This window comes from Cyanistes caeruleus, chromosome 3 (genome assembly GCF_971803275.1).
Source record: "Cyanistes caeruleus chromosome 3, bCyaCae1.hap1.1, whole genome shotgun sequence".
Classification (NCBI taxonomy): Eukaryota; Metazoa; Chordata; class Aves; order Passeriformes; family Paridae; genus Cyanistes; species Cyanistes caeruleus.
Genome location: NC_141703.1, coordinates 62,119,311 through 62,144,967, shown reverse-complemented (window position 1 = coordinate 62,144,967; position 25,657 = coordinate 62,119,311). Strand labels below are relative to the sequence as shown.

Genomic DNA, 25,657 nt, shown 5'->3' with positions numbered 1-25,657 from the left:
GGTCAGTACACAGGCATCTTGGGGTTCTCCACAGAGTCAAGAGAAGCAGGACATTCAGTCATGTCTAAGAAGGTAGTCCACACTTGCCATTACCTCCTGAAAAGGCACTTCTTTTAAGGAGGCCTTAATTTCTGCCTTCACACTGTTATTTATTTGTAAACTGATGTATCCACACTCTTTTTTTTAAAAAACAAAAATCACAGAGTAGTTTGGGTTGGAACAGACCGTTAAAGGTCAACTTGTCCAAACACCCTTGCAAAAAAAACCAGAGGCATCTTCAACTAGATCAGGGTGCTTAGAGCCCTGCCCAACCTCTCCCTGAATTGTTTCCAGGGATGGGGCATCCACCATCATTCTGGGCAAGCTGTTTCAGTGTTCCACCATCCTCAGTGCAAAAAATTTCTTCCATATATCTAGTCTAAATCTACCCTCTTTTAGTTCAAAACCACTATCTCTTGTCCTATCACAACAGGCCCTACTAAAAAGCCTGTCTCCATCTTTCTTACAGGCGCCCTTTAAGTACTGAGTTTTCTTCAGGCTGGACAACTTTTGTGGGCCTCCTCTAAAGCTACTCTAACAGGTCACCATTGTTCTCATGATGGGGATCCCAGAGCTGGACACGGCACTCCAGGCAGGGTTTCACCAGAGTGGAACAGAAGGGCAGAACCACCTCCCTCATCCTGCTGGCCACGCTGCTTTTGATGCCACCCAGAACACAGTTGGCTTTTTGGACTGCAAGTACATCTTGTCAGTAATGCCCAGCTCTCCATCCACCAGGACCACCACATTCTTCTCAGCGAGGCTGCTCTCAATCCCTTCATCCTGCAGCCTTTGTTGATACTAGGGCTGCACCTTGCACTTGGACTTGTTGAATCTCATGAGGTTCCCACGGCCTCACTGCTCAAGCTTGTCCAGGTCCCCCTGGATGGCATCCCGTCCATCAGGTGTCTCAACTGCACCACTTGGTGGTTGACACTGCAACTGCTTGGTGTTTCCTGCTGGAAGCTCACTTTGAACCCACTGTCCATATCACTGATGAAGATATTTGACAGTATTGGTCCAAGACAGGCCCCTGAGGGACACCACTTGTCACTAATCTCCATCTGGACATTGGGCCATTGACCACTATTCTGTGAATGTGACCATCCAACCAATTCTTCATCCACCAAGAAGGGTACTATGAGGGACTGTCTCAAAGATCTTACAGAAGTCCAGAGAGCTAACATCTGCAGTCCCCTTGTCCCCTTGATACAAGTCACTTGATCATAGGCCACTTGGTCCCTCAGGCAGGACTTGTCCTTGGTGAAGCTGTGCTGGCTGTCCTGAATCACCTCCTTGTCCTTCATGTGCTTTAGCATGGCTTTTAGAAGAATCTGTTCAATGATCTTCCCAGGCACAGAAGTGAGGCTGACAGGTTGGTAGTTCCCACAGTCTTCCTTCCTACCTTTTAACAAAATGGGTGCAGTTTTTCCAGTCACACAGGACTTCACCTTGTTGCCGCGACTTTTCAAATATGATGGAGAGTGGTTTGGCACTACATTAGTTAATTCCCTCAGGACTGAATCTCAATAGATGTAGGCTTATGTACAGGTTCCTCAGGTGGTCTCAAAACTGTTCTTCTCTCACTGTGGGAGGGACCTTCCACCCTCAGTCCCTGTCCTGCTCTCCATCCACTGGTGAGGTGTGAGAAAGGAGATTGCCAGTAAGACTAAGGCAAAAAGGTTGTCAAGTACCTCATCCTCTTCCTCATCCATAGTTAACAGTTTTCCAGTTGTGTTTGGGAGGATATGCTTTCTCTGACCTTTGTTTCTGGCTGACAAATATATAGAAGCCCTTAGTCTTTGCATTTTCTGCCAACTTCAGCTCCAGATGACCCTCCAACATTTAAAAGGGGGAAGAACAACACCTAATAACATCTTCCCAATCCTATGCTATTTCTTCTGAGCTACTGATGTAGTCAATTCTTCTAGAAGTGCAGAATCACACTGAGCTGGGGGCACATTTTATCATGCATATGGGGTCAGGTTCACTGATCTACTGGAGCAAAGCAAAAGTAGCATAATATGACCTTCAGGTGGCCAAGCAGGGAGCATCTTCCAGGGCAAGGTATTCTCCTCTGCTGATTGTGGAAAACTGAATAGCAGCAGCTGTGACTGGCTGTCTGTGACTGGACAGAAAAAGGTCACTGTGCTGGTATAAAGGAAAGAGCATGAATGTAGGATGAATGTACACCAATCTTGTCTTATGTTGTCCAAAATGGACAGAGTCCAGTTAAGTCAAAAATGTTGATTTGTGACTCAAAAGAGGGTAAGAAGTGGGTAAGACCATCTCTGAAGTCTTAGGTAAATGCACAATGAAACTTTTAAAACATTTCTACTGAATTTAATGAAGAAAAAGTAAGATACTCACTTTGCATGGTAATCAGTTGCTGGCCTAAGATCATTTACAGTAACTTTATTTTCTTCTCCACTGGAAAGAGATACAAGTTTATTTAAAAGACTGTTTCAGAATTCCATACATTTATAAAAAAGACATGTATCATCTAACTTAACACAACTTCTATGAAACGTATTTGAGTTTGTATTTTGCTAAATAGAGCAATGTGTCAATGCATTCATCTCTGAATTTTAGAGGCTTTTCGTGTTATTCCTGGTTTTTTTTGCCCTGGTGGTTTTGGGGCACTTTTTTGTTCCTTGCTTTCTAAAGAGTATCAATTATTTTCTTCTTTACTTAGTAAGACAAGCTGTATGTGTATGCATATATGTTATTACTCAAAAAAAACATTGAAGTACTGAAGCCTACAGCAGCTCAGTCCAGCCTTGGAAAAACAGTTATCTAAAGCTGTACCTGACTGCACAAACCTACTTGTTAGAGCCTAGGAAACAGAAAAGGCACCAAAATAACAGCTATTAGTCTGCTTTTGCTGACATCAGCTTATCTTAGTGAAAATCATTTCTCTGCCTCTAGTTTCTTGGACAGGGATACTCAACTTGTAATTTCATGAAATCCATGGAAGGTCTCTAAGATAAACTAGCTATATACAAAGGTCTGTAACTATTACAGAACTCTATACCCTTAATTCTGTATTTTACTGTCATATTTCTTCAAACTGCAAAAAATTGACAAAACCATTGTGTTAGGAATGAAACAAATGAAGAGTTTTGTTTGCTTTGCTGCTGCTATGAGTTGTGTTCTATGTGAATTTTCTTATTTTTTTTCATATCAAAAGACTATCTCTTACCAAGATCAATTTTAATGAAGGAGGGATAAGCTTACTGTGAGGAGGAGCATGTGCTGACATAAGAAGTAATAAATACAATTTATTTTTCTCACTACTTGTATGTCTCACTGTTGGAGAACTCATAGTGTCTAGTGCAGCTGGCTAAAATACAGCAAAAGTGGTATTAAATTATGCCTCCAACATGCAAGAACAAAATCTTTACATTCCAGTTGATGACAGGGACTTCAGTAATAAAATTAAATGAATTCTACTGAAAAAAGGTAGTTAATTTCAAAGCAGAAGTTATACAAAACTGCTAATTATTTAACTTTCTGGACAAAAAGCAGATTTTTAATGAGGTTTTAAGCCACATATTTCAATGCAGCAGTGACTAAATAAAAATAGCTAACACCTACATGTACACAGTTTTGTACTTTCCATCTTTTCCAGTACTTGAAATCATCACTTCATAAGTATAAACCTCTGGTATGTCATTCTTCCCTGTGTCTTCTCCAGTATCACTGGATGGAGGGGACCACATCAGCAGGGCTGTTCTTGCCTGGATATCCGAAACCTGTAGAAACACAAAGTTTTGAGATCTCTGGCATTTAAATGCTATTGCATATAAATGTTAATTTGGACAAAGGATCAAAGAAGAGAAAGAAAAATCATATACCATTAGCAAATCAGAGTATTTATACTGATATGCTAGCTGCTGACTAGTTTTTTACAGAGGAAATCAGGTTGGAAATTTAAGGAATGCCATGAGAAAAATGCAGTGCTGGGTAGGGGGCTGAGGGCAGAGACACCTGTTGGTACTGAACGCCACCCAGTGGGCTGCAGAAACACAGACCGGAGCATTGGCCAGGCACAGCGATGGCGAAGCACATCCTGGACATCGGGCACTTGATTAAACCATGCTTCTGGCACCTTTTTCTTGGAAGGAACTGGTACTAGGACTTTTTTAACACCTTCTTGTTTCTTATGAAACGTAGAGAGATGAAGGCATATTCGCAAGGTCCATGTACATAACACATAGAGACAATATCCTGAAGAATTTCTGTGGTGGTGGTTACCTGAGCACCCCACCCATTGCAAAAAGGTCTGGATAAGAGCAGTTGGTGTGATTGAAATAGGAGTATAACCAGTGTGTGTGACCTCCAACTATCCAAAAAGTAGCCCAAACAGCCTCAGGTGGGTTAAATGGAAACGGACAATCACAAGGAGACTCCTGAAACACACAAGTCATCAGCTTTAGAAGTGTAGAGGTAGCATGAAAATTTGTAACAGTTGGCGGGTAAGAGATGATGGAATGGAACACAGCAATGATCAAAACCTGGCCTAACAATGTGAAAAACTGCCCTACCAACCACTGCTGCCTCCACCCAGGCCTGATGGACACCGTGAGTAGCTGCACCCCAGCTGGTGCAACAGCATTTTGGGGTGCAACAGGTATGGATTTGCAGCTCAGGTGAGTGCAAGCAACCTCGTGGAGAGCTCTCTCAATGGCCTGTGGATTAGCAGATTGTAGGGAACAACAGATTCTAGAGAACAATGCAGTCACATATAAAGCTACTGAAGCAGCCACATCTTCCAAAGAACATTTGCAACTAGGGGCACCCACACTCCCAAAACCTGAAAACTGCTGCCTGAAACCCATATATGCTGCAAGGGGCTGAGGATGCTCATGTGTTTGTATGTGAGTTCATAGGTGCATGCATGCATGATTATAAATTTTTAGGATTTGTTATAGAAGAATGCCTAGAAATTTGTGGCTGCTCATACGTATTGCACATCTGCTATTGAGGTTTACATGTTGCACCCACACACTGTTTCAAATCATTTATAAGAGAACTCAAAACACATTTCATTATATGAAATTACAAGTTTTACAATATGACCGCAGTGTATGTCTATTTTGGGAATAATTGCTTTTGAAAATCTATTACCAGAGTATCAGAATCAAAAAACTATCTTCACAACTGGTGCTCTCAAATTGCTACAATCTACTGAACTAAAAAACTGAATAGGTCAGCTTCAATAATGAAGCAGAGAGAACATGACTTATTGATAACAAACAGAAAGGAAGAAAAATCACACTATGTGAGCCTCAATGTCTTGGAAACAGCATCACTAAACTGTTATGCACTAACAGGGCTGTACATCATATCCTAAAAGGGATCAAATATTGGTAGAACTAAACACTGAAGTTTCACTTTAAAATCTGGTAAGGAAAATTCCACTACTATCTTGATGCAATCACAAACTAGGTTAACACTATCTATAACCACCACAGTAAAATTCTAGCATTTCTGGAAGTCTCTAGAGTTGTGGGAATCATCTGAAAAAGTTTCCTCCTGGACAATCATTACATCATCCCCTCCTGAGTTGCAGCAAGTGGCAGGAGATCCTGAGGGAAAGAAATGCAGGTTCCCCAAGGACCTGTACTTCAGGACTAGAAGATGCATTTTAATTTTAAGATGATCTGTTCCTAGATTTAGCTGCTTTAACAGTTGAATTTTTTTTCCCTAGTGTCTAGGCAGTGTCCTTCTTACTACCAGCTAAGCCTACTAGTCTAGCCACCATGGAGCTGAACATTAGATCTTCCCTTCCTTTTGCAGTTGTTTCTCATGCATTTGAAGACTGTTAGCATTTGAGCTACCTCTCACCTATAAAATCTGGTAATTCTCACTGTTCTTATCTCCTCCTGATTCATTTTCTTTAGTGCTTTGCACAGAACACCTATCCAACACTGCTAATGCCAAACTGCCACCTGACAGATTGCATTTCCTTCATACATAGGATATTTTTAAAAAAACCTCTGTGTCATAAGGAAAAAGAAGTCTTTTTGAAGAGCCAAGATTTAAGATCAGAAGAATCAACTACTATTATGTGTTCTGAGACACTTGGGAGTGGCTTTTTAAAAAAAATTTGGCATTACTTGTTACTTACAAGTAACTTGCTATGCTTATGCAAGCAGCTGCAATTGATTCTGGTTGCAACTCTGAGCCCTATGTGCTTCTGCAAAGCACAGTATAATACTTGAGTCTTTAGCTGTGTGGAAATAAGAGGTGGGCACGTCTTCATTAGCAATCCAGCTTGCCAAAGTGAATCTCCTCATTAAATATGTTACACATGCCATTTGGGTCAAAAAAAAAAGAGCAGTTTTAGCATGTGCAGTCTGGATTGCATTCACAGTAACGCAAGATACTTAACTGTGAGTGAGGTGCATCACATGCCAGAAGTCCACAAACATACACAGAACCAGAAAGTATCATGTTCTTTAAAGGGATTTACATGCTATATAACCAACCCTCAAATTCTGAGCGCTTACTGCCTCTTAAAAAAGTACTCAGCCTTCTGCATCATTCTTTATTTGGCTTTTGCCTTTTCAGGTCTTTTTTTTTGCTTGTTTTGTTATTTGGTTAACAGACATGACAGCTGGTAAAGACTTTGCTCAAACACTGAGGTGCAATTTGCAGAACCACTCCAATTTACATCTGGGTATAAATCATTCAAGACCCCAAAGTAGAAGAGTCATCTGGTGTCAGCATCATGTTATCAACTTGACTTAACACTGCCACGTATGAAAGAATAGGGGATCCATATGGGGAAAAGCTCATGGAAATCAGAATTCAACAGGAGTTTGGAGGTAGAAAAATTGATGCATCCCATACTGCATAGAATTGAAAGTTATTTGTGAATGAAAGAACATGATAAAGACCACCACCTGATTTAGATGTGCATGCCCTGGACCTGGGCATTGAGACATGAGACAGCCCTGAAAAGTCACAGCCTTCAGCACTACTCCATGCTTTCTGGAGTAGGATATGGTGCAATGGACCCTGTACTGTACAGCACCCTGTATGATCATCTGATTGTATTGCCACCACCACAGCCAGTACTACCTGTGCCAGCATGGTTCACCCAGGGAACAAAGTACTGATGATCCATCAGAAACCACAATCCTCACAGCAAGTGCTACAACCAAAACAATAATAAAAAACCTGCAGAAATATTTTTGATGAGAACCACAAAGAGAATGTGTGAAAAAACGAATTTCTGGTTCATTTGAGGGAAAGCGAAGAAAACATTTCTTTGATGAAACTGGGAGGGTGGCTTGAGATCCTGCAAGGCCCAAGTAGGTACCACAGACTTCTATCACATCACACCATACTCCCCCAAGCTGCAACATAAGCTAGACTTCCACCCCCTCACAGCCCTGATAGTCCCTTGTCTTCATAAAGCATAAGCCTCTCCGAGTGCTGGAAGTCGGGATTTTTGCCTTGTGTACACTCTGTATCTGTAGCAGACCACCACTGCCTGTGCCTGCGATGCCTTCTGAGGCCTGCAGAGATCGCTTGTTGCACACAGCTACATGCAGTGATGTTCAAGCAAGAACATGCTGGGGAGAGGAACTAGGGCGCTTCTCTAAAAGGCACGGATGGTTGAGTCTTGAGGGCAGAAGGAAGTGAAAGAAATCATGATAGTACTGGCACTGCATTGCTTTTCCCCAGGTCATTAGCAACACAGCACAACAGCCAGCCTGTTGATTCATTCTTCCCACAGTCTCATTCAGAGAGTTCAGAGCTCCCCTTGGCAACACAGCCACTAACACCCTAATTTCAAGCAGCTCCCACCTCCATGCTGCTTAGACACCAATGACACAGGGGCACTGAAGACACGTCAACCCATCCTGATGCTTGGACAGAGCAGGACACCAAGTGTTCAGAACTTCCTCTGTACAATCCCTGCTCAACACTTGGCGAACCACAGAATCACGGAATGGCTGAAGTTGGAAGGGACCCCTGGAGGTCACCTGATCCAAGTGCCTTGTTTCAGCAGGGCCATTTAAAGCCAGCTGCCCAGAATGATGTCCAGACAGCTTTTCAGTATCTCCAAAGAGGGAGTCTCCACAAACACTCCGGCCAAGTTGTGCCAGAGCTGATATCCTCACTGTACAAAAGTGTTTCCTGATTTTCAGAGGGAATCTCCTGTGTCTTAGGCCCAGTGTCTCTGGTTCTGATGCTGGGCACACTGAAAACAGCCTGGCTCCATCCTCTGTGCACTTGCCTTGCAGATATCTATATACATTGAAAAGATTCCCTCTGAGCCTTCACTTCTCCAGGCTAAACAGCCCCAGCTCTCTTGGCCTCTCCTCATCAGGCTGTAAAGAAACATATGAAAGAAGAATCAAGACTAGGGCACTAAACTGGGGCGAAGCTGCCTGGAAAGTGAAAGGAAGAAGGTACGTAGCTGATTATTGGAGGAAGGAGCTGACTGACTGGACAAACCAAGCTCTTCCTGGAGTTTCAGTTGTATGGACTATGCTACAATGGGGAACACAGCCTGTTTTTACTCAGGCAAGATGGTGTACTCAGGATTGTGGTGAAGATTTTTGGAAAAGATATACAAATCTTTACGGAACGGCTGGGACCAGGGAAGGTTCAGACAACAAAAGAAAAAAACACTGGCCTGCTCTAAAATGCAAGACATTACTGAACTTTGCAACAATGCTTTAAAGAGTATCAACACAAAAATATGCTTTAGTTTTACAAAATGAAAATATATTGCTAAATTTTCAAGCAGGTAGGCCAGAAGTCCACTGCTGACAGTCACTTTCTGTAGTGAATTCTATGGCTTTCTTCCCTGAAGCTGCCAAAAATTCTTAAAAAAGAAACTGGTCATATTTTTTCTCTAGTTTGCAAATAAGGTTTTACAGAACCTCATTTTTGGTGATGTTTCCAAAATCTTGCCAGGTACCTCTCATGCCTAGAGATATGCAGTGTGTAAAATTGTTTCATGAGCAGTTAAGACTAAGCAAAGTTGCAGGAAATTGAGAACAGTTTCTGCAGTATAACGTTATATTAAGTATCATATTCCATTAAGCAGCATCATTATACTACTGGCAATGTTACAATCTCTCTCTATGTTTTTTAAGTAATTTCGTTAATACTGAGATTCTCAGAATAGCCAGGAAGAATTCTGCAGAGTAAGTATCAAGACAGTTTTAGTTTCATAAATGTTAGTACACTAAAAATTGCTTTAATTATTCACAGTACAGTGACTGGAAGTTAAGTGAATTTGCCTTAGTATGGAAAATTAAAGACCCTTTAAACTTAAGAGAGAGAGAAATGTAGGTGTGACTGTGTAAAATAGCAACAGATATATTCTGATTTTATGGAAACTTTTGTTACTTACCACTGGCTTGGCTATATTAGAAAGAAGTGCTTCCAGTGCTTTTGTTTCTTCATCCTTTTCTTAAAAAACAAAATCAAAGCAAAAGAGAAGTACCCATGAATATTGTGCAGTCATTTTACAATGAAATAGCTCTTCAAATTCAACAATTGCACAAAGAAGGAAGCATTTATAAAGTAGAACATCTTGCTAACTTGTATTCAACTAGGACAACATAAAACCAAAAAAGCTTCTGAAGAAGTTGTTAATAGAAAACTATTTCTAAAGCCTTTCTATGCTTTATGGAATACAGAAAGCCTGGTTATCTTTTATTAATGTATAACTTTAAACCAACTGCTGCTCTATAGAACTTAAGGTCTTGAATATTTTCCCCAGATTTCTTTTTGGATGTAGATGCAGTCAAGTTACAGTAGTTTAAACATGTTATTGCACATCAACTAGAAGCCTACTGGTGACACTGCTGGCCTTCCTAAATTGCAAGGAAAACAGTCTAAGGTGTTTTGTGTCAGCTGAAGGTATAGCTGAGCTTTATAAAGGATTTATAACTTACAGAAAGCATTTTATCTCCTTTTTTCATGTAATATTTAAATTTTATTATCTCAATGGTGTAAGTGAACAGACTACTCAGTTTTGAAGGTGTGGCCAAGCATTTTTAATTCATTAACCTGCCTTAAAACGTAAAAGAAAAACAAAGCCTGACAAAACTCTTTAAAAAACAGATCAAACCTATTTACAACTTTGTTTCTAAGATGGTTTATGCTGTTGAAACAAATCAAATGCTCTTCTGACTTGTATGACAACTCTAAGTCACTGCATTCTGTTTCACAAGTCTAAGTCTCAGTACATAATTTTCCCCAATGTCTCCTGAAATAATGTTGAAAAGTGGACTCTCCCATTTTTCATATAAAACACCTCTAAGGAAACATCACTATGATTTTTCTAAAATGTGTAAAGAATGGTGTATTTCATCGCTTATGCCTTGTTAAAGTTAGCTCATGGATAAACACCAACCAAGAAAGTAAACTGAAGACAAACAGAAAGTGAACTGCCACTCTGGAACTACAGTGCAAAATATTCAAATTTGGAGCAACAATTCCCAACTTCTGATTTTAGGTTGTATCTCAAATGTGACCTTTGGTACTAAGCTTTTACAGGATGTCATCTATACTTGCTCTTAAATAGCTCTCATAGGCTGAGATTTCCTGGTTTTTATTAGATATACTTTCTTCACAGTTCTTTTGGTTTACAGCTATCTAACATATATTGGCACAAAATTATTACCTCAAAGCAAACTTCAGAGAATTGAGAAAAATCATGGTTTACTTCCATTAGCATCACCAATTACAGTTCCTTATTTTGAAAACTGCTCATGGCTGATGACAAGTCTTGCATGTTATGTTCACAATCAGAAGGACTATGGCAGAGACCTCCAAGTTGCATAGTGATACATCATCAGATTTGACAATGATTGTATGACTAAGTGAATTCAGTCCATCTATGAGATAACAAGCTTTCCAGTGAAATAAAGGTATTAATAATAAGCACACTTCCTATGGTAGTGTCTTAGAAAACATGATCTCACAGGGACTAATGTGAGAATCTGCCTTTTTCTACATGGGCCTTTCAACAGTGAGTGGGTAGGGATAGATCAATTTTATGTAAAAGCAGTATCTCTTTTACAAAATATTCTTTATCAAGATGGATGTATGTTTTCTGATTCAGACAATTGATTCTCTCCATGTTTTCTACAATATCAAGCAAGTCATCAATATTTAGTGATTCCTTAAAATACAAGCACTCCGAACAAAGCAGAGATTTTTCTTTGAACAGTGTCATGAAGTGTGACTCAGTATTTTCTCAAATTTACATGGACACTTCCATACCAGTAGTTTTTGTTCTCTTAGGCCCACATTGCCAAGTGATGAGCAGGCTGATCACCCTTACCTCCACTCTGTGTAAGTCAAGGCACTTACAGGCTGCTACTGAACTTCAAGAGTTCAAAGTGTGGTGTTCTATTCACAAATGTTATGTTCAGCCAGACACTGGACTTGTGTCATATATTAATATGTGTGTATATATAGTATTTTTGCTAACACCTACCTTCCACTTCTGTGTCTGTCTGAGAACTGCCTTTTCCTTTACCCAAAGACTTGCATTTGGTAGAACCTGCGCTTACACCAGCTGAATCTTGTCCTTTTGTAAGTCCATTAGGTTCACTTGCAGGAGAAGGACATTTCTGAGGAGATGATGGAGGACTGTTTAACTTATCCTTCTGAGTTCCATGTCGATCTTTTAACTTTTTTTGTAACCTTTCATATGTTTTACTCGACCTTTCATCTCTAAAGTTGGATCTTCCATGAGTAGGCAGAGTATCTAAATGAATAAAGGAAAAAACAATCATTAACAACAGAATCTAATTTTAAAATCTACCTAAAAATGTTATGTGAATTAAATGTGCACCTGTGTGTAAAATTGCATCTCTACTCCTATTTGAAAAGTGCTACACACTAAATGGACATTAACAATATGTTAGGGAAGAGAGTATAATCCTTCCCTCCCCCATATTTTCTCCACTTAAAAATTATTCTTGAAATGTTTCTGTAATCTTCCTTGAGCTGTGAGGTACAGGATAAAATCTATATAGAAAAAAAGGTGCCACTTTAGATCAAACCTCCTCCAGTGTAATAATGTCAAATAAAAAAATCCATTAAGTTTTGGAATGCAGCAAGAGCGCTAATATTTTAATGATGCTTCAGCAGGAATCAGCAGGGAAAACACCCATAAAAGTATAGAAACATAGAACCTGTGATCTATGGGGCAATGAAAAGACACTAAAACACTGACAACCGTATGGGCAGGCCTTGTAAGTGCACTATACCTGCACATGGCAACCCCAGGCATTGCTGCAGGCATTGCTGTCTCATCTGTAAATTAGAATTGGCTTTGGAAAAAAGTCAGTACAACTACCAAAGCATTAAACTGCAAACTGGTAAACTCTTCTGTCCAGTTCTAACATTTATATGCATTTCACCTTTATGCTTAAAAGCACTTTACTGACTCAAGACCTTATATATACACTTTCTTCAGTGTAACCCTGCCTATGATAAATGCTGAAAACTTAAAAAAAAAATAAAATAAATCCTTCAAAATCACCATAGAATTTGCTCATTTTCAGGTAGGTTGGATCAGTCAGGCCTAAGAATGCATTATTTGTTATTCCTTATGAGACAGGAAGTACTGAAAATAAGAACAAATAAGAACTTCCATGCAAGGATAAAAATAAAAAAAGTTAGAGAACTTCTCAATTTCTGTTTTTTTTTGTTGTTGTTTTTTTTTTTAAGTCAGCTTAATTCACAGAACGTTTGACAGAGGACTTCTAGGTCACTACCTTTAGAGAGTTCAGTGCTCCTGTCAGGGAACTAATGTGCTCTGTGAGCATCTGGTTGATTTTTGTTGTTGTTTTGTTTTTGTTTGTTTGTTGTTTTGGGTTTTTTCCCTTAAATTTAAATTCCTGAAATAGGGGCCTAACTGTGGGTTTTGACTTTTGAAAGCTACAGCCAAAGTCAGAGATCTGGAATTAAATATGAAATCTGTAGCAAACAAATAACAAATTACAGTATTAATCCTTTACTTTCCTAAACCCAGAGGCATTTTACATATATACTGAAAACAAAGCAAACAAAGAATCCCACTTGATCATTTTTTTTTACATTAGCAGTTTAGCAATTCATCACTGAATTCATATTTAAAGGGATATAACCTAGCAGCAGAAATCTGAAAAAATATTATTCCATTAAGGAGCGTAATTTATCTTTTATGCATTTAATTATCACACTCAAATTTCTTAATTTAGCAAACTAAAAGAAAACAACTGCCATCTAGAAAAAAATCAGAAAATTAGTAAAACCACGAATAAGCACCCAAAGAACATCTAGTAATGTACTGTTATCACAGTAGAGCAAGAAGAAATATAGTACAAGATAACAGTACAGAAACACTACGAATTCCAGGAAGATCAAGACATTGGTATATTCTTATCTGACCACTTTGTTCATCCTGACTATTTAAGCTCAGTAAATAGATGAAGGCCATTTTTAGATTATTTTAGTAGTATCATAGAATGTTGAGAAGTTGTGTTTAACCTTCCTCTCCATAGCTCCTAGCTTTCTCTAAAAACAGCAACCTAGAATTTCTCTCTGAAAGTCTTTCAAGGTCGGCACCTGCCTTATCTAAAGAAAAGCAAGTCTACCAGAAATGTAAATATTAATCTAAGAACCCAGCCCCTGAGCTGGGACAAATATACTTTGCCACCAAACCATAGTAAAGGCAGATGTCAACTGCACTAGCAAAGATGCCTTCGACCACTTAATTAAATTTAGGTTAGTGGCACCTCGTTACTCCAACTGGACTTCAAAGGGACATTCAATTAAATGCATATAGTTTTATGAAAAATGGACCACTCTTTTCCTTAATACTAAGCATTCCTATTTCATGCTTCAAACAGGATGTTTGCAAGACATAAGATCTCAGAACAGTGCTCAGGCGTGGATTTAAATGCTGAATCACTACAAACACTTTCTGCATCACTTTCCTGAAAAAATTTGTAACCTATACAAGTAAGAAGCAATCTTTATGTTTAGTGGATCATTGAATAGACAATCAAGTCAATTAAAACAACTTCTGGAATAATAAGCTTCAGCCAAATCAAGGCTGGTATCCACATAAAATTTTTTGTGTATTATTCCCATTCAAGCTATAAGTCTTGCTTGACAAAGCCCACACAACAATGTAACAGATGCTGGAAATGAGCAGAACATTATTCCCTTAGACAAAACTTGCAATATTTGATGAGCTACTTACCCACATCCCCATAGACTTGCGAAGTGTGATACTGTGGAATGTACTGCGTAGCCATATCACCGGCTCCAGTCACAGGTGAGTATATGTGACGGGGTGGAGGGGGTATCATGGCTGGAAGAGGAAGGAAGCCGGGCAGTGGGGGATGTGGAGGCCTGTGTATCACTGTGTGACCACCAGGATGAAATTCTGGAGCCTGGGGAACCACCACAACCCTTCGAACACCGTTATCCTCAATAACCTGTACAGTGAGAGACACCACACGCCAAAAGAGAAATGACAGTCTGAAAAATGTTTCTTTCTGTAGATCCTTCAACAAAATTAGGAATAGTAAACCACTTAAATCTGATGAAAGGAAAATGGAAAATAGCAAAGGAAAAAAAAAAGGGATATTAAAGGTCTGTCTATGTTAAGTGTATGAACTGGTGAACTGACAGACCTCTCCCAGTATCAATAGTGCGAGAAGTGTCTTGTTTTTGCTCTGTCCCCAATTCAGCCCATCAACAGTAACCCAGGAGACACCTGCCATACTGGCCCTGCAGCAGCTATCATCTGCATCAAACTGTTAGCAAACAAACTATCAGGATGGTAGTCAGCCCTCTCAAAACTCCTTCACAAGTCAAGTAGTTCTAAATCTTTTTTTTTTTTCCTTTCCTTCTCCTCCCCCTATTCCTCTACCTGGTAAGAGGTCTTGAAGCCTGAAGGAAGCCACATGCTACTCAGAAAATGGGTGCCTTTGTGGCAGCCTCTGGCAGACTGTAGTGCAAGGGCTTGTGAAAAACTAACAAATGGGAGATGTGACAGCAGCCTTTGTGGAAGGTACCTGAGTGTGGCCCTTAGTAATGCTGCCAGAAGTTCCAAGCAATGGCAGTAGCATATGCAATTCCATGGCGAGAATCTGTAAGATGCATGGAGCTGAGGTGTGCTGAGCACGGGACTTGCAGCACATCTGGGCTGTGCAGCACGTGGGGCTCTGGCAGAGAGCAGGCACATGGGCACAAACTGTATGAAGTACTGAAGCAGGAAATGCTCTTCAGTAAATGAGGGTGGGTCATCAACTAGACCAGGAACAAGGGTCTTCCCCTGAAGCACATCACACCACAACCCTCTCTAAATGTTTGTACATTCACATAAATACATGACTGTTGGTGACTCCTAGAAATGATCTTGGCATTTTTTGACTTGCGTGTATCGTGGTGTCAGTAACTTCAGTGTAGGGGATGTCAACAAATAAACTGTTTTTCATTTCCTATTAGAATGCTGTAGCATAAAGTCACAGCAGAAACTGCAATGTAAGGTTTTAGATTAAACATCTATCCAGAAAAGGGAGAGAAGAATGAACTATCATGACTACATTCAATAACAAAAGACAAAACAACCGTATGACATAAGTTTTCGACATTTGAAATGAGATGGGGACATGCACACAAACACCAATAAACATCCTGGTGCAACAGGAAGAGATCAATAGATCAAAACACTTAGTGCCAAGCTGCTTTCAGCTACACTGTTTAAGGTTAATGGAATCATGCTTGGCTAGATTTAGCCCTGTGCCCTAGAGTGAACGCTTCCATCAAGTCCATGACAGAAAGCTGCTTGGAGGATCATTGGTTTTACCATGTCCCCATTAGGGGTTGGTGTGCATCTGGTACATCTGGAACAGAGCTTCTGATTTTGTTTTCTCTGACAGCAATCTAATTTGTACTAGCCCCAAACTATCCTGCTAGCTGAGCCAATGCAAGGTAAGTGACATTGGTACAGGAAATTGTTTCAAAACTTCACCACTGTACTGAGAGAAACAGTGCTGTAGATAGAGCTGCATGCTTCTGGTACTGTAGTATATGCATATATGTTGTATATGCAACAACATTCAGAAGACACAGAAATATGTACACAATGGAGCTGACCACACTTTACTTAACAGACAGTTGGAAATTAATATTACTTAAGTGAACACAGCTTTAAAAAACATGCATTCCGCATGACTTTAAGAAATGTCTTTTTTCAGTACACAAAAATTGTTCCTTATTGGGAAAGAGTAATTAAAGACAATACTATTCAAATCTGTTTAACCATAGCTGTGTGGAATTCTAAAGGCAAAATATATTAGCAGTAAATACAACTAGAACTTCTGCTTGTCCAATGAAATTCTCTAAACACTGAAATGTAGTTTTAATTATTTAAGTCCCTTTTGGTTACAAACCCCCCAAATACTGCAATTTATTAGGATTTTATGAGTAGACTCAGATTATGTAGGAAGCAGATGCCATTAAAAAACAAATGAGCTGCTTCGTTTCTAACTTGTTTCCTCAGGTCTGCTACCAGCTTAAGTACCTTAGAAATAGTCACCCAATTTGTAACAGCAGGAACCTTACGTTTAACAAGTCTGTAACTGTTTCCAGATCTAACATCTGCTCAATGGTAGGCCTCTAGCAGGCAACTACACAGATAAAAATGCTCCAAAAAGCTGTCAGAGCATCATGCTAAGTCTATAACTTTAAGTTGAAAAAGTAAACAAGCTCTCTATTATCCCATTTGTGATAGCAAAACGTGGTTCTGGCATAAGCCTCTTTGGTTGAGTGAACCAACCAAACATCACAGGAAAACTCACCACACAGAGAACATAGATGGTTTAAGAAAGGATGAATAAAGAAGTGCTTTCTTTCAGTTTTATAACTACAGTTCCAAAAGAAGAGGAAGGGCAAAGGAAATCAGCTGATGAACTGCTTTTTAGTTATGTGATATAAGAAAAGTAAATCTTTTATTCAGTGGTTATCCCCAACTTCTAACAGAGGACAGTACACTGTATCACTGCCAAACAGGAACTGAAGCAAGCAGGGGCATAATCGAACTAAATGAAAATGGAGAGACAAAAGATGGTTACATTGTTCCACAGTTCTTGCAGGCTGACAGCCTAGGACATTTAGCTGGTTTCCTATCCAACTCAAAACATAGCTGCAGCTGCTGACCTTTAAAAATATACTATACCTGAAGAAACCATAGAAGTTTGCTAGGACTGCAATAAGTCTGGGAAAACTCTTAGCTCGATAATGTTAGACTTTCCTGTTTTGCAAGACTACTCTCAAATCTTCTGGCTTGTGAGAGGAACTCCCATCATAAACCTCAAAATCCGGCATGTTTTGTCAGTAATAAACACTTTAGAGGGCTTATAAACTACAGGCTGTCCTGGACTACGGTACTTCTACTCAAATGCAAACAGCAGATGAGCTCATTCCACCTGCATTCTCAGCTGGATAGATGTGAGGCACCGTCAGTTCAAAGGTCAAAGCGCTCTGCTATAAAACAACAGCTGCTTGGACTAACAAACTCCAGTGAAAGGCTAATGAATGGGTCTCAGCAAGGCCCAGCCCTTCAGCATCTTTGATTCAAATTGTCCTCAAAGGAAGGATAAATGAAGTAAAAAAATGTTTTCAGATTGGCACATGTTGCACAACTTCTACAATATGTACTTCATCAACTGGAAACAAATAAGAAATACGGTAAAATTCCAATTTTCATTAAGTTCTAAACTTCTTTCAGTTCTTTAAGAATGAATTCTTATAGGAATCAGGACTTTTTACTATGACCTGAAGATATATGGACTTTAAGTGATTATTTATATGTAATTTTTCTTCTGCCTGTTTGAGAACTCAACTACAAAGTGTGCACAGAATCAACTTATTAGCCAATTTCCAAGAGACAAAAGAAAAAAATCAGAGTAGCAGTCTGTCTGCTCTAACAGCCTTTTCTTTTGCTAGAGGACTTTTTTTTTAATATTATTTGGATAATTTGTCCAAAATCTGCTGACACTGTGGGCTTTTTTGTTGTATTTTACATGTCGTAGTCCCTTCTCAGTGTATACCACTGAATGCACTCGAGGTCAGAGATGGACTGGTCATGACAACAGAATGTCTTGAGAGAGACTTACATCATGGGGAGTGGCATTCAACTGCTCTAAGTTCCAGATCTGACCTATTAAGCCCTAGACTTGTTCTACAGTCGAGGGAAAGAAAGAGGAACCATCTAAAAGGCCACACATCTCATTATAATTCACATGTCAGAAACAGCCAAGAGAAATCATCCTTCTAATCTATTTTAAAGGATGTCCAGGTTATCTAGTTCACATTTAATTTCCAGTCATCTAAATTAGGAATCACACAGCAGTGAAAAAAAGAGAGCCCCATTTTAAGATAAGTGGTGGAAACACTTATCATATAATAACTTAGTCCCAATGGACAGCTGACACTTTTTCCATGTTGTTTGCTGTACTTTTTCAACTGACCTGTTTTTCTCCTTATCTGCAGGGAACTTCCCAGACATGGACTATGTACATGTATAAATTATATATATATATATATATAATTTTGCTGCCAAGAGAAAATATCCACTAACACAGGAATCAGTACAGGTCCTGCACAAGCAGATATCTGGGTCATGATTGCATTTTCTATTCAGAAGGCATCTAGTACATTAGGATTCTGAATTCGGCAAGGAACTGTGCTTGCTACTGTCATGTACATAGCTAATATATAACTGAACGGGCACAGACACAGCATGAGAAGTCTCCCATCTCAGACATACTCAGAGACATTCTTTCTTTCTTGTATTTCCTTACATGATGACAGTGACTGAAACATAAGAAATTATTTTACTGAATTAGCAATTATGGTTCCAATTCCAAAATTTGCATGAAAATAAATAAAATAATATGCAAATGAAGTGACATACCTGTGGGGCATATCCAGGAGGCACATAAATAGTAGGCACTGAACCATTTGGGGACATCATTGGAACCTGAGCAGGACCTAAATGGGTTACAGAAATATTCAGTACAGCACCATTTAATAACTTGAGAAAGCTGAAGCAACATACTCAACTGCAAAGTCTCTGTGAAAAATTTACTAGATAACATGGATAAACAAAGGCAATGAACTGTACAGATAAAATTATAGCAAAGGGCACTCTGAAATCTAAAAACCAGTTGAACAAAACCAGAAACAAGCTAAAAAAAAATCCCCAGCAGACATTTCTCCCATCTCTGTCAGTAAGCTCATAGAAGAGCTCATGTCAAAACTGAACAGATGACAAATCAAAAGAAATGCCCCAAGATGAAAAGACAACAGAAGAGACTATAAAACAGAAACAAACTGCTGAAACCAGATAGTATTCAGTTGAGTTACAAAGAAAATTACTTACAAAATGGCTGCTTTTCACTATGGTCTTATCAACTAAAGTAGTCTCAGTACCACAGCAGTGGGAGGTGGCAAACGAGACACGAACTTAAGGTTCCAGGGAAAAGTCAGTGCATTATCAACTAGTAAGTCTGCTCCAGCTAATGGGAAAAGTCAGGACACCATGGTGATCCTTGTACCATGCAAACCATAAGGAAAGGAGCACACACACACACACATAGATAAATATGACACAATGAGAATGTGTTAAGGTGGCATTTGTAGATAAAGTGTTGCCTAGAAAATCAGGTACCTTCAAAGAGCACAGAGATGTTGTCACACACTTGGATTTTCAAAAAGCTTTTGACAATGTCTCTCAAAGACTCTTAAAGAAGTAATGTTGCCTTTGGTTATAAAGGGAAAAGGTCTGATTGGACTGATTGGAGAACAGGAAACTAAGAGAAGTAAATGACAAGCTTTAGAAGTTCTTTGAGTGACCAAAAAAAGTCCCACAGGCACCCAGAGAACCTGTTAAGTGTATTAAACAAAGCTTCCAGAAAAGAAAATGAACAGCAAGGTGATAAATTGTTGCTATGCTCTCAGCTAAAAAGGATTGCACAGTACTCGCTGATCAGATGACAAAAACCCAGAAGGAATAATGTTGGTAAGTGCAAAGTGATGCATCTGGATAAAACCAGAAGTGCTTCTTCACAGAGATAAACCATAAATCAGATGTAAACAAGCATACAATGCAACTACTACATGGATTTCTAAAGAAACACCAGCCAAGTGTTTTTTTGTGGCATTCGCAGAAAGAAAGAGAACATTAAAAAATCATTACTAACGGAACAGGGAACAAGCAGAAAACATCATTACGCTGTGGTATAAATTCACTCTGTACCTCAAATCCTTGAGCAATGTGCTTGACTCCACCTTTCAAAAAAACCACACAGGACTAGAGAAGGACAAAAAAAAAAATAAAATTACAGTGGCTTTCCATGTGTTTATCAGGAAAGATTCAAGAGATCAGGATTTTTCCACCAAAAGATGGCTAAAAGGGCTGGTAGCAGAAAAACAGTACAAGACCTATTTAAAAAATACCTAAAAATGGAAAGGAAGATAATTTATAGTTTCACATTTGCAAGAACCAGAGATAGTAAACTAATTCACCAGGTAAGTTTTAAAACAGATAAGGGAATTTCTCATAAAATGCGCAGCTAAATTGTGTAACTCCTTACTTTAAGAAAAGTGTAGAAACTAATGATTAGGTTCAGTTTGGGAGAAATAATCCGTTAGGAGCTGTAAAAAATATAAGTACTACTTCTGTTTTATGAACAAGGAAGTTTCTTCTGTGTGCCTGCCCTATCCTTATGCTGTCCTCTTTAGTATTTGATGCTGGCCTCTACCAGAGCAAGCACATTGGTACAGGCTCAAGAGGAATGTCATTACGTTACTGTGTTTTAAATACACAAGGGAACAAACACTGAAGTTTAATAATGAAAGAAATACTGAAACACAATTTGAACAAGTTCTGTGACAAGACAGAAGACTGGGATCCAGATACTCCAGGCTGCATTCTGCAAATTTCCAATTTAGTATATTGAAGCTACCAAAAGTACCGACCCGACTTAGTGGAGTTTCAGCAATACTTCTGAAAGGGCATTCATAGCTCCACCTTAATGTTTTTAAAACTCTGTTAGGATTTGCAAAGGGAAAGTACTAAGTAAATGCAAAGTACAGTAAATAAGATTAGCATTCCTCATTCTGATACATATGGACTTGACAGAAAAATAAAGGTACCTTTGTCTGAAAGCCAAGAGCAGAGAAAAGGAATGAAAAGCACTCCTCAGAAAAGCAGCGTGCAATCCAACTTGATTGAACATATTATAGGAACTTTTTTAGAGTACGACACAGAAATTTGCAAACATGTTACCTAAAAAGAATCACTTTATTATCAACAAAATGCTAACCCACAACAGGGAAGGGGGTGAAGAAACTTTCTAAGAACAAGGCCTTTAATAAATTATTCACTGAACTATGCAACAGCAAAGAACATAAAGACTACAGCAAGTTATAAATGGAGAACTGATCATTCTTCTGGTGTTTTTGCTCATCTGAAACTCAAAAATGTTTCAGCAAAAGATTCTCCTGAAGATGAAAAAAAGAAATTAAAAAAAATTTATAAAAAGAAATTAAAGTGAAAGTCAGGAAGAGAAAAGTTAGGAAGAGAAACTTCAAATAGTGCATTACCTCGCTACAATAAATTCAAAAAGGTCAAAAAAAATGGAAACATATTTAAGTTGCCTTTGAAATAAAGAATGGCTTAAATTCTTGCATAAGAAGGTGAATTTTATACAACTTGTATCTTGCGTTATTTACCTACATTTTTTCTACAATGAGTACAAAATACTGACACTTCCATTAAACACACAATTTTAACTACGTAAGTTTCACATAAATGGAAAATTAAGACCACATTTACTTGAACTTCTTACAGAACACAATGTCCTTGGGGCATGATGAAACTCACATGAGCAAGCAGTTTCTTTGAAAACTAGTGATTATCTGTATTTGGCTTTTTTTGTTTTGTTTTGCTTTAAGCATCTAGAGAATATTGTTTAACAACCTTTTTAAGGCTTACTTATTTAGCACTTTAATCTCTCTAACAAACACAGAGCAGTTATCTCCCATTCAGTACAAAGGTTGATCCACAAAGCCATTTTCAGTATGCCATAGTCTAGCAGTCACAAAAATAAAGGCATAAACTGAATGTATGAACCTGAAAAGGTACTGCAGTGTTAGAATAGAGTCAAATCAGTAGTTTCAAAATTTGCATCCCATATTTTGCACTTTAAAGTACCAGAATTATTGAAATCATATTTTAATATTCAAGAACTCTAATTTACTTCTGATTAGATTTCCAAGTGGCTGTGAAATGAAATTTCTAGACAGACATCCAAGAACCTGATAAGCATGGGACAAAAAGTCAGCAGGCTTCACAAGAATTTTTAATGAACACCGTGTTTTACAGCAGGATTACCGATTTCTTGATAGGAAGCATATTACAGCCTGCAAAATTTTATCTGAAAATAAAATGCTAATATGCTATAAAAACATGTATTTTCCTCTTTGCTAATATGAAGATCTCAGCTCTCCTGTGGTGTAATACACTGTAAGAGGAATTTTCATGTTTTTAAGCATTGGCTGGACTGCCGTGTGACAAAACCAGTGTGCTTTACCATGAGGTGAGAATTGTTATAAAGTAACAGCAAACAACAGCATCAGGAATTCAAGTTAAGAAAACATCAAATTTTCTGTATTGTCCATAAATAGAATTTATTTCAATTTCAAATCGCTGTGTAATGAATGTTGATGACTTGATTATTGGTAAGGGGAGGTCTCAAATCTTTGATATATTTTCAGGTATACAAATTCTCTTCCACAGTAGTGGAAAAGAAACATTGTGGGAGTGGAAAAAAAACCAAACCAACTCACGTAACTGTTACTTTGCTACTGAAAAATGTCTCATCAAACTCACTAAGGGTTGACTTAATGGAATTGAACCCAAGAAACAGATGTTTCACCACACTCTCAATTTTTTATTGTCCTAAAATCCCACCAACAGGAGGAATATCTCCCTCCCCTAGCAATAGCTGGTGAATGTGTCTATTTGAGCAGACTATAAAAACCTCATTGTGCTCATTACAGCCACCATAAACATGCAGCAAAATTACCAGCGCTGCATCATCGCTAGGATCGTGACAAGCTGATCTAAACATAGTAACACCTGAAAACCTGAGGATACCGCCACCGCTCGCCTACCAGATACACCATTTCTTTTTATTCCAACCATGAAGCATCACTGCATTATAAGCGGCTCATAAAAGCCCCGGCAAAGGTGCACACACCGGATTCCCAGCGCCGGGGCAGGGAATGCTCTTCCGGGGCACTCAGCGCCCGGCCCTGCGCTTCAGCACCCGGGCTCCTACGGCCTCGCAGAGCTGGGCGTCCTGCTCCCCTCACGGCTCCGGGGCCACCGCGGCCCCCGGGACTGCCGCCACCCCTCTCCGAGAGCGCACCACCGACAGACGGGCCTGGCAGCGCTCCGACTCCTGCCCCACAGATTTTTATTTTTTTTTTTTTCCCCCCGGCCACTGCAGATCTCCCCCATCCGCCACTGCCGCACAGCCGCGGAGGCCGCCGGCCCGCAGGTGTCGTGTTTCACCGCGACGGCCGGACCGGGCAGGCGGGAGTCCTTACCGCTCATTTCGGGCCGGGCCGGGCCGTGCCGGGCGGGCGAGCGGCTGCTCCCGGCGCGCCGCGGCAGCGGGCGGGGCGGGGCGGGGCGGCTCCCTCAGGTGCGCGGCCGGGCCCGCTCCGCTCCGCTCCGCCCCGCGGCCTCTCCGCGCCCTGCGCTCCGCCCTGCCCGCGCCGCCGCTTCAAGGGGCAGAGCCCCCGCGGGGAGCGACGTCCTCGGCCCCATCCCGCGGGGCTCCCCGCTCCGCTTACTACTGTAATCTACCCGCTGTCATTGCCTGGTGTGATCCGAGTCATTTAGCTGAAAGCTTTCACGTTAATTAGCATAATTAAGTGTTAAAGAATTACTTAGGCCCAGTCCTTCCAGAGGATTTTCCTTGAGCTGACCTGCTAATCAGTTTAGACCTAAGAAAGGGGGTGCACAAACAGATCTGGTTGCAAACAAACACCTTCCGGCCCAGCGTTTGGAGAGCTGCAATGACTTTGATACTAATCTAAGTGAATACTGCGGCTCATGAACACTGCTATACTTAGCATTAGTCTAATGTGAACGGTGATGAATCACTGCTATCCCCAGGAGGAAATAGCATTCAGGATTTACTGCAGCACATTAGGTTAACTATGGCTCTATAACCGAACACCCACACTTTGACATCACACAGGCGATGATATGCATCACTGACGCAAGCACTGACAGGATCAAACACAAAGGCCACAGCAGCTGAAACAATAGAGCGCCAGCTGACGTAGCAGCACACCCCTCTAACACTGATGGGCTGCAGTAAATCAATAGTCCCAGATGCCACAAACAGTTGCACCACTTTGTCTTTTACATAAGGGCTAAGACTTCAAAGTTTAATTTTGGGTTCCCAACAGCTACAACTAATTTAAAAAATCCAGTAACAACAACCACCACCAACTGGTCTACATTTGTCTTGAAAGCCATGCCTGGAAAATACTTCCCAATTAATACTTTAAGTTAACCACAACGTCTTTACACATATTAGGTGCAACATAATAAAAACAAGTAATAAGAAAAAAGGAAAGCAAGCACAGAACTTACTGTTTGGCCTAAGCTGGAGAAGAAGCACAAGAAGGAACTGGGATCGCTGCAAGGACACAGGTGGATCAGAAGACTTCAGCTGGCAGTGCTGTCAATTTAACGTATCCCTTATGCTCTAAATTCATCCTGACAAAACAATCCCTTCCCTTCCCCCACCCATCTGTCTACTTTTGCCATCAAGGCTGGGGAACAGCAGCTGACAAAGCTAACAACATCAAATGAAATGTATTTACTGACTAGGAAAAAAAAAAAGGGAACCTATCAGTAGACAGCAGGCTGGCAAACAAAAGGAAAAACTGAAGGTAAAACATCATCATAGCTCCTTTCAAAAGTGGGGGGAGGGGGGAGCATCAGTTTCTCTTACAAAGACTTTGGAATAATGGATAAAAGAGAAGAAAGCCATGAAGCCTAACTAGAGTATTTCTAAAGATTACATCCTAATGAGATCCTGATCTTTCCCATGAAACCACACATACATATTCACAAGAAAATCCCTTCTCAGGCAAAGTGCAGGGATGACAGGTTCCTGTAGCACTTATCACTAATGCAGCTATCGTTTTTCTTCAATAATGGCCTGATATACTTTCAAAGGAAAAAGGTGACAATGGTTTCTATGTTCAAATGTTAAATGTACTTTTATTTCACCTGTTTCTAAACAATGACCATGGTGCAATTTTTTAATTAAAGGAAGACTGCAAGTCCATGCCTTTGAATGGCACAAACTACATAACACAAAATTACGCACGGGAATTTGCAGAAGAATGATTGTAGCTGTTTGAGATACTACAATAATAGGACTTTTTATACCTACTTTCCGAGGCAACTTTGTGCCACAGTGATGAATTCTACTTCACTAAAAAATGAAACAATGATTCAAAGATGTTAATGTAG

General features: G+C 39.7%; 1 protein-coding gene across 10 annotated transcripts in view; it reads right to left on the bottom strand.

Moving 5' to 3' along the window:
- FNDC3A (fibronectin type III domain containing 3A) overlaps nt 1-25,657 on the bottom strand; it is a 113,450-nt gene that overhangs the window by 30,324 nt on the left and 57,469 nt on the right. For 9 of the 10 annotated variants that reach the window (XM_086881305.1, XM_086881307.1, XM_086881313.1 and 6 more), the window contains 6 exons: nt 19,004-19,080; nt 14,279-14,516; nt 11,519-11,791; nt 9,422-9,480; nt 3,637-3,794; nt 2,410-2,469 (listed from right to left, as the gene is read on the bottom strand). In XM_086881305.1, the coding sequence (XP_086737431.1) occupies nt 2,410-2,469; nt 3,637-3,794; nt 9,422-9,480; nt 11,519-11,791; nt 14,279-14,516; nt 19,004-19,080 (865 nt within the window). Of the gene's footprint in view, nt 1-2,409; nt 2,470-3,636; nt 3,795-9,421; nt 9,481-11,518; nt 11,792-14,278; nt 14,517-19,003; nt 19,081-23,706; nt 23,815-25,657 lie in introns of those variants that run through there. The other variant, XM_086881312.1, reaches the window with a different exon arrangement.